Source organism: Teleopsis dalmanni, chromosome 2, assembly GCF_002237135.1.
Source record: "Teleopsis dalmanni isolate 2A chromosome 2, ASM223713v2, whole genome shotgun sequence".
In the NCBI taxonomy this organism is placed as follows: Eukaryota; Metazoa; Arthropoda; class Insecta; order Diptera; family Diopsidae; genus Teleopsis; species Teleopsis dalmanni.
The window spans coordinates 10,173,221-10,183,463 of record NC_051847.1 but is presented as its reverse complement, the minus strand read 5'-3'; the positions used below and the strand labels follow the sequence as shown (position 1 = coordinate 10,183,463).

At 28.9% G+C, this 10,243-nt stretch overlaps 1 protein-coding gene across 1 annotated transcript; it reads right to left on the bottom strand.

The window, feature by feature from the left end:
* Positions 1–4,748: 4,748 nt before the first annotated feature.
* On the bottom strand, positions 4,749–8,727 carry LOC119679319 (neuropeptide CCHamide-1 receptor-like). Its single transcript, XM_038091598.1, has 6 exons — positions 8,642–8,727; positions 8,391–8,494; positions 8,045–8,257; positions 6,742–6,845; positions 6,445–6,582; positions 4,749–5,086 (listed from the first exon to the last, which is right to left on the bottom strand). The coding sequence occupies exons 2-6, from the start codon at positions 8,469–8,471 to the stop codon at positions 4,912–4,914; spliced, it is 711 nt and encodes a 236-aa protein (XP_037947526.1). The 5' UTR covers positions 8,472–8,494; positions 8,642–8,727; the 3' UTR covers positions 4,749–4,911.
* Between the last annotated feature and the right edge of the window lie 1,516 nt (positions 8,728–10,243).

The following is a 10,243-nucleotide window of genomic DNA, read 5'->3' as shown; positions in this document are numbered from 1 at the left end:
TTCACAACACCTACGTACTTTTATCTAATACCTGCGGATTTAAATAGAACGAAGTGAAGTACATATTTACACTCATTCTCACAAACATTTTTAGCAAATAAAATATAAAAGTTTCTAATAAAATTGTCATCATGAAAATGAAAACCACATGTGCTGTTTTTATAAATAATGTAGGAAGTGTGCAGGATTAATACCGAACCAATAGCGTGCACAAGGGGGACGTTTTGCGATCCCTCTAAAATATTTAAAAATATTCTACACAAGGTATAATGAATTTTTTAAATTAACCGTTTTTATATGAAGTTTAAGATAGTTTTCAAATTAATTCAAATTCCTTTGAATGAAATTTTTTATACGCCTATGTACGGAACTGTGAACTTATGTACATGTGCAATTCCACTTTGAAAAACAACAGTGTTTCAGATATTTTTCATTAATAACAAGTATAAGTACTAAATATAGTATAAGTACTTAAGGTTGTTAAAATTTAAAACAATGAAATTCCTGCAAAACTAAAAACAAAACTTTAAATAATTGCAAAAATTTTGACCGAAAATATACTAAAAAATCATTTTGCACTTTAATAAAATAAATGAGCAAAAACGGAAACGGATGTGGCAACATTTAAGTGCTGCTTAATAAACACATTAACTATTATAAAATGGCGATTGAGTGTTTTATTTGTGTATGTGCGGATATTCGTGAAATCATTCGTGTTCTATGTTTGTGTTGTTAGAAATATTAGATAAATAAATAATAACTTTTAAATGTCCTGAAAATAGGTAAACTTTATATTGCTAAAATTGCTACATTTTTCCTGTGCATTAAATTTTGTTTATGAAGAGATAAAAATATTACAAAATAATAATTTAAAATGAGAAATTCAAGTTTGCTTAAGCTCAAAAGACTTTTAAACAAATATGTATAATTTATTCATATTTAAATGTAATCTGCCTGGTCTTACAAATTTTATAAGCTAGTCATTAATATATATGATTTTCTTTATCTATCTTGTTGGTAGTGTTATACTCCGTACGGAAATAGTATCCTGGTATCATATGGAAATATCACCGAGAATCTACTTACTACATCAGGAACTGGGATCTGCACCTCATACCTGCGATAGTAAAAGGACTTATAAAGGATAGAGCATTGATACTATGAAAGATAGACGCTTACTCTAATACAAGATTAAATCACTTAAAGACGAGTCCATTTCTAATCAGAGTAATAAGCTACTCTGATCTTCGCAACTAACAAATAATGGTTAAGTAACGCTTACGCATCATGAATTTAAATTACCTGAAATCCTCAGCAAGATCTATCAAATCAAATCCATCCAAATAGCATTAAAGAACTTTTTAAAAATGTATTGAGATTCATTTTATAAGATACTCGTATGATGTTTGTTTCATAGCTTCAATATCTTAAAATCAGTTATAATAGGTTGTTGATTTTTTGTAGTAGGTAGTATTGATTCAAAAAATAACAAATTATTGAATATGTATATTGTGTATACTCGTAGTGATAAAAGTTATCGAACAAGTTGTAAATAGTGTATATAATAAAAGTCCTTTAAAATAATACAAATTAGTAAGAAATATGCTTTATTAGCATTAATATTTAAAATATTTTCTGTTGTTACTATTTTTATCATTTTTATTTTGTCTTGAGGTTTAAATGGTTATATTTGCTTGCCTAAGGCAATTGTGGTCACTTTGTTGCCATAATAAGGCGTTACTTTGATTAAGTTTATTTACCGAATCTAATCTAAACTTATTGCTATAACTCACAGAGGAAATATAATTTTGTTTAGAGAAAAATGCTTTTTTATAATAAAAAAAATTATAATAAATAATTTGTTAAGGGAGCACATTTGCAGTATGCCATAATAATATCGAAATAAAAATATTTCTTTCCATGCAGTTTGAGTTCTGATAAATGTATTAACAAAATTATTTTAATGATTTCTATAACGAGTAGGTGACTATTTCAATACGAATGCACGATATTTGTTTAAATCTCACAATTTTATGTTTTTTTATTACAAGTATTAGGTATAAAACAAAATTAAGTTGTCAGTCTCATAAAAAGTAATATGTAATATACCAAATATATTCTTTTAATAAATGTTCGTTTAAATAAATAATGGAAGCTTGAATATTTTAAGTGTAAACGAAAAATAAAGTCAAAAACTGTAGTACGCTTATTTTCTGTGAACAGGAAATGAAAAATTTTAGACTATGTTGCTTTAATGTTTGAATACTAAATTTTGGTTTTATCAGCCAATATGCTTGTATTCGTGATGAAATATATATTCCTATATCAATCGAATGCATATGTTATTCATAGGCAACCTCTTTTAGTGTTTTAGAACAATTTAATTTTACTAAATAAAAAATATTCAAATAAAAGTATCATTTTTATTATATTTTTTTATTTGCTACTTCTAATTAAAATCTTTTGCTGGAAGGTTGAAACAAAATAAATTTTAATATTCATTCACATTTCGATATTTCTCAACAAAGAAGAGTTGTCAATTTAAATTATCTTAAAATTCTATTTTCAACAGTATTGTAACATTTCCCAATTTTCAAAAATAGTCAACTTATTAATGTATGGACAAAATTTGTTGAATATCGGTTATAAGAAATTATATTTCAAGGAATATTACAAGAAATATTTCACCCGATATCAAATAGTTAGCATGACTTATGGTTAATTTGATAGTAATTTCATTATGCCTCTTTTGAAGCGAATATTCCATTATAAAAATCATTCGCCATGGACTGATCGCCAAAATCAAGCTCTCGCAGATTTTGGCGAGTCATTATCGATGTGTGAGGCCTGGCGCTGTTTCAATGGAACACAATTTCTCTCCTTTTACCGAAAGCTGCTAGTTTCTGGGCCATTGTATCCTTCAAACGGTCCAATTGTTGACAGTACAGTTCCAAGCTAAGAGTTTTGCCGTAGGGGAGCAGCTTATATTATAGTAGATGATTCGCTGTCAAACACACCAAACTCGCATCAAAACCTTTCTGGCCGATTTTTTGACCACGGTTTTAGCAAGCTCACCGCGATTCGGTCAAGGAATTACCAAAGTGGCGATTTTTTTTTAGCACGAAATCTTAGTTTTTTCCAAGACCAACTAGATTTACCCGATCAGACATATCAACGCGTTATATGGATAACTTATGTTTTATCTCACTTTGTCATTTTGAAAAATCAGAAATTTTGTTTCCAGATAACTGTGTAGTGTGACGTTCAAGAGTAAGTAATATAAACAGATTAGATTATAAAGGCATCGAAATGGATATATTGGCAAAGATTAAAATGCTTTTTGGAGGGAAGTCTTGGAATTGGCCAAGATCCTAAAATAGTAAGCACCAAAAAGAAATTAAATCCACTTAACATATGGTAGTTATGAAAATATGAATTATGTTTTATGTAATTTTTTTGTAAATGTCAAACATTATTTGTCTTATAAATTCCTATATTCCGATACATATTCAGACCAGAGCTACTATTTTGAAAAATGTGTAATTCTTGGCGATAATGCAAATGTAATGCTTATGGTTTGTTTGTTATCCTTTAAATTTTGCCTCGTTTGATATACTATAAATGCAAATAATTTATATTGATAAGATAAATTTTTGATTTCAGGTATAAAAATATATTCTTTTGTTGAATAATATTTATTTTTAATTAAAATGAAACTGTAATCAAATGTCTTTCAAATTCCTAACATAGAAATCACTTACCTCAACACACTTCAAATATTTATTATGAATTAAAAATTGCATTTAGGATTTTAATTTAAAACACATTTTAAGACTTTATTTTAAATTTTACATGTTTACAACATATGATCTTCCACAAATTATTTTTATTTTACATTGAAAAATATATTTACAACATGAAATACTTATACCAGTACAAGTAATACAAATAATTTTATTTATTTATTTATGTTATTGAATTTTTAATACTAATTTCGAAATCTTAAAGTTAAGAGAACCTTAGAAAAATTACTTAGGCCTTATATTCAAAAGCTTCTCTGACTTGGTTTGCATATGCGTGTAGTGAAATAACATTTACGGATTTGTATCTTATTTAGGTACAATAAAATACCGAATCTAAATATGGTAGATATGATTTTAGTTCTTCTAAAAATAATCTTCGTTATTTTCTGTACTTTCCTACTACAATGTAGTTCTAGGTACTAAAAATCGAAATAATCTTAATTATTTTAAAATGTATCACTTAATAAGCAAAGTATTTGTTAATTAATGTAGAAGTATTTGAAATTCTTTTTCCATTGACTTAAGTTTATCTCATTTTAAAAAATATTGTATTAAAGCTTTTGAGATAAAACTGCAAATACGATATTTTATATAAAATATACCTTACATTAAAATTTAACCTTATACTCCACATGAATATATAAATTCTTTTATCCTTTTATAGTTCAATACTGCTTAGTCCTGTCATTGCAGTTACAACAAAATTTTTATTACATTTTATCGCATGAAACATGAAAACTTATGTGACGTTTTGACTTAAAGTACATTTTGGCGCTTTCGCTCAGCTCAGCTCCTATAAACGCTGTTGTTGGTTCAGCTGGAGACGTTGTTGTGTTGGGTGTAGTGCCCATTTCGCAACCGTTATAACTTTCATTACTGTTGTTGGGACCTTCTTGTGGTCTACGGTTGTATTTAATAAAATCTCACATAAGTTGATGGTGCTGATGTGAGCAATAATCGCTTATGTCGGTGGTAGCACTTCCGGCGCCATTTTTGCTACCGTTTGGTATCATGGTTATGGTTGTGTCCTGTAAGCGGCTTTTATGCAAACAGAATGACAAAGACAAAAATCAATATAAAAAATTTGTGATTTCTCAGTATGTACTGCCTATTGATGAATATTGAATACTAACCTTCTTATCGTGCTCTGATGATGGCAGGAATGTCTCGACTGATAGCGTTTCGATGCGGTGCTGGTCAAGGAAGTGTTCCGATGCATGCAAAGTGTGTCATGTTGGTGACGTTTTTTGTTATTAACATTTGTGCCTTGACAGAAGAGATATCTGCGATACCATTTTTGTGCGGATATGACAAAAAAAAAGAAAGACATTAAGGATAATAAAGGTATAGGGTGTGCTAGGATCATATGCTTTCAATGTGCTTAAATTCATGCACTTCGTTTAATACTTACAAGTTATATATTTCTACAATGAATTTTTGCAATTACATGATAATATAGAATACGATTACCAAAGACACTACACCGTCTTTTGAAAATCAAACCTTTCTTCAGTAAAGGTTTTATTTTATTCTGAATACATTAAACAAAATTTTATTTAAAAAAAATTGATTTTAGGGTTGGTAGGAATAGGTTTTGTACTCGATTTTGAATTTAATATCTTTTAAACTATTCTATTAAATAACACAATCTGTATCAGAATATTTATCTTAACTAAATAGATCATAAAGGTGATTTTGAAGAAATTTTTTGGAATGCTGTTAAACTGAATGTCGTAAAAAGACTATTTACTGAAAGAGTCCGACTCTTAGGCACTTTTTTTTAAATCAAAAAATTAATATATATATATTAATATATATATATTGTTATCTAGAATAATAAAAATGTCTCCAAGAAACAAAAGAAGGGAAAATGTGCAATACTCTAAAAATGAAGAGAATTGGTAAAGCAACAAAAGGAGCAAGGAAACACCAGAGCAACGTAGTGAGTGTATTAAGATAATACAGAATAATTGTTGAATAAGTTTCTTATATTTCCATACCAAGTTACATATTCAAAAATTTAAAACAATAAATTCATTTGAGATTCAAGAAAGTTGGTGAAGTTGGAGGTGAATATATGTTTTGAGCAAACTCAAAATTATGACTAAAGATAATTACGACAAAACTACATTATATACTACCTCAAATAATTTATTTTTTTAAAAAATCAAACAAAATCAACTAAAAAAGGTCTTATAATTATATACTTTACTGTTTGTTGTTTTAATTTTAAATAGTCCTATTTAGATATTTTATTAATTTTTGAAATTTTTGATCACATAAACTTCTATATATTTAGTATAGCTAATCGCAATTAACTGGTATACAAAAATTATCCTATAATATAAATAGTTCCCAGTTACCGTAATGTATTTCAAGTGAAAATTTTATAAAATTTCATTTATGTTCAAAGCTGAAATTTTGCAAATAAATCAATCAATTCAATTGAAGTTCACTTTAGAATTTTGTTAAATATTTATATACGATAGATACTATTTCTATGCCAATCGTTGGTTAGTAAGCAAAATTAAATACATTTTTGTGGAAAATTGGATTAGTTATTATATATTTGTGCGTTATGTGTATGTAATTTAACACTTGATTTTATCATACTTCAGGATTGTAGTGAATTAACAAATACCTATTAAAATGTTTGCGAAAGGCTCCACTGACGAAGTACAGTGCCACAGGATTTGCGCAGCTGTTTGCAAATGACATGCAAAACCCGACAATTCGCAAAATATGCCAAAAAGAATTGTAATCTTCCTGTGCAGTGGGCCTGAAATGAGTTTAAATAAAAATGTAAAATTAATTTCATTAGAAATCGCAAACGAATGCTCAAAAAATAATTAAAAATGTATCGTGACTACTCATCTTAAAGTCTTAGCAAATAATTAATGCTGATATTAATGTAAGTAAAAATACTTCTATTACTTACCAATAATAAAACCACAGCATGAAGACGTGATATGGCAAAAAGCATATGCCGAATATCACTACGAAAGCCAAAACGGTTACAGCAACCTTACGTCTAGCTCGAACCTAAAATGTGTAAAGTAAATATTAGAGCTTTGTATAGTTTTTTTTAAAAAGATTTTTATTTAAAAAATGACCAAAAATATGATTTATTTCCTAATATTAATTTAATGTCAAGGATGAGTAGGCTTAGTACATAAGTTGAATCGGAGACCACTGTCAGCAGTGGTAAGGAAGACTTTCCATGGCGTTAAGATTGAAAGCAAAAATTGAAGCATATCCTTAAACAGGTGGGCCATATGCAATCCGCGGCTAATGTTTGTAGTTGATCTAGTAAAACCATATTATTTTATTTTTATGGTATACCAAGTAAATGAATCTAAATTGTTGTATTAATGAAACTAGTTTTAACTTTATAACCGTGTTATAATACATAGATGAACGCATGTATTTGTTTTTTGGCGGCCCTCCATTCTGTACAGTGATTGGTGTTGGTCCGAGATTGGATCTGATCTGGACACTCCTGTCCTAAAATATGGAGTCAACGGCGATATATGTATGAGTATTAGAGGCATACGAACCAATCAATCTATCAACTTCCATTTACGCAATTGATGCAGTTAAAGTCGGATGTCTGATTCGCTTAATAAATATAACTAAATATCTTCGCTTACTAAATCTATTACCCAATGAACGCAAATACCAATATTGAACTAATCCTACATTGCTGCTCTGAGGTCTAGAAACACATATACAACTTCTAATGAAATTTGCATATATTTAGCAAATACTCTAGTATTGTTTGTCGTTGACTGGTACGTAATCTCTTATACTTTTTATTGTTTTTATGAGATTTTTTTCTTATAAAATTAGAAATCAAAAAAAAAAATTGCTTTGTAAAAATGAGTTTTATAGCTTTAGTGTGATTGAAAATCCACAATTACATCAATCAATATTAATTAATTTAATCATGTGGAAATCTTCATTTATTCAAGGTGATTTTCAAAAACCGCTTATCAATCAATACAAACACATAAAGCACTTGATTTAAGCTCATTAGTAAATATCTTAAATCTTAATATCTTTGAAAAGCATTATTCAATTATTTCATGGAATTTTTGCTAATAATCTAATGTCCCACAAAGCAAATTCAGATTAAGAAATTAAGTTGAGCTTCTACTGCTACCTGGAATTTGATTAATAGCAAACATGCTCATCACCTAATCTATCTCATGGAATGTTTTTGTATTCTTGCTATCACTTACCTGTCTAACAGCACCTTGCATCTCGCCCGGTATACTGGCTGTAAACATCAAATGTTTGGCTATCAGTGCGTAAAATACTCCAATTATGATGAGTGGTATAGCATAGTAGACCGAAAACCTTAACATTACCATTGTTTTGGCATATTGCATGCCCCATTCCTCAGGGAAAGGATAACAGAGTGAAAATGATTTGTTCCTATTAATTTCGATTTTCTATCCATGTATAAAAATATACAAAAAGAAAAGAAAAACAAAAATGATAAGGAGATAAGTGACCAGGGAAAAAACAATTTTAATTAATATAATATTTATGTCAATATCATAGAACAAATTCTATTTTACTCACTTTCACATAAGTTCCAATCAGCGCCGGTAAGCCGCATAAAATGGCTAAAATCCAAATAAAAACCGCAATTGCAATAGTCATGCGAGTTGCACGCTTTCCACCACCTACAGAAAAATACGGAAAAGCAATAAAAAATTCATTGTAAACAACGATTAGTTCTACTGTCCCGTGATTTGTTATCTAAAGCAGGATATACTATACACTATAAGCTGTATAGTGTATGGTAGTGTATGGCTGTTTACTGTACATACCATGAGCATGGAATTTTCTTAGGGGATCCACAATTGCAAAGTAACGATCGCCTGATAAAGCAGTAAGTGTAAACACGGACACACCAATTGACACGTCCTTAATGAACTCCGAAAGCGTACAAAGGAAACTACCCCATGGCCATGAATCCACTGTATACACGGTGGAGGTCAGTGGTACTGTTGTAATTATTACCAACATGTCAGCCAGTGCCAAAGAAAGTATATACCTGCAAGAGTGAATTGAACCAAAACCATTTTATAAATAAAGCCACAATTTGTACATTCAAAGCAGAGAAATTCTAAGTAAAATATAAAATGTAGTAAGAGTAATTTTGCTTAGCGGTTATTAAGGTGTAACAAAGTAAATTTTTAAATCCTCGTATTTCTCAACAGGGAATCGTTTTTAAAATGTGTGACTACTGGAATAATAATCAGTCATCTAAACTGAGAGGTGTAGGCACATAGTACAGTGTTAACTATCAATATGCCATGTTTTTCTGACTCTTTGAGATACTAAAAGTTACCAACTAATTTATTTATATTTTTTATTAATAAATAATTCAAAATCTTAAGGATAAGTGTATGAAAATAACAAATAAATTTCCTACCTAAAAGCTTAAATGCCATTTTCGAACCAGGAATTGTTTAAATCAGAAATTGACAAATTGATAATCATAAATTTGAGTTATCGCTGTTTTCTGGAAATGGCAGAAATGATTTAAACACATTTCGAGATTAATCAAAATTTATCTTCGATAAATTGTACGTGGTAACCACGTATATTCTGCGTTTGCAGAATACAAATCAAAGTAAAATTGAATTTTTATCAAAAAGATCAAATATCTTTAGGTAATCCCACTCAAAGGGAAGCCAAGGGTGGTTATAAGTCATCAACTGCGGACAGCAAATTCAACATATAAAGCATTGACTGCGGTCAATAGTGTCCTTCATTATGAATATCTTAAGTTAAAAATAGATTAGGTTATTCAAATAAAGTGTGTATACACATTTTATAGATGCTCAATGCAGTTTAAATGTATTTTGATTTATTGCTTCTCTCTCTTTAATTAAATTTTAATGGTCAAATTAACCATTAATTTTAATACTCATCGAATAATTGTATTCATGTATTAGAAGTAAATGTCACATATATCATTTATCTGCCATAAGAATATATCTTAAACAATTACTTAAATGGCTTAAAATGTAGATTAAAGATATTAAATAATTAATATAACCAAAAACCAAAAATATAAATATATAAATATATTTTATATATATATGGTTTTTATGTTTATAATAATACATTGTGACCGAAAAGTTTTCGGAAATTCTCATTTAAAATTCGCGCGCTGTATATTTTTCGATATTTTAAGTTTATGTAGTTTGGCAGCACTGTCCTTAATTACTATGCCAAAAATGAGCGCGATCTGTCAGACAGTTCGTTTACGGCAGCTGTTGAAACCAGTTCACCTCAGTAATGCGTTGCGAAAAAAACAATGGAAAAAAATATTGAACAAAGAGTTTGCATCAAATTTTGTGTTTCGAACGAAATTTCGTGTGCAGAATCGTTGCGAATGCTAAAAAAGGCTTATGGGGAAT

Excerpts from the sequence above, each read along its gene's own strand:
- LOC119679319 (XM_038091598.1), bottom strand. The coding sequence starts at position 8,471 with ATGACTATTGCAATTGCGGTTTTTATTTGGATTTTAGCCATTTTATGC. Across the intron at positions 6,583-6,741 it reads ATGCTGTGGTTTTATTATTG|GCCCACTGCACAGGAAGATT; the intron begins GTAAGTAATAGA and ends AACTCATTTCAG. Across the intron at positions 5,087-6,444 it reads TTTCGCAAACATTTTAATAG|ATATCTCTTCTGTCAAGGCA; the intron begins GTATTTGTTAAT and ends ATGGTATCGCAG.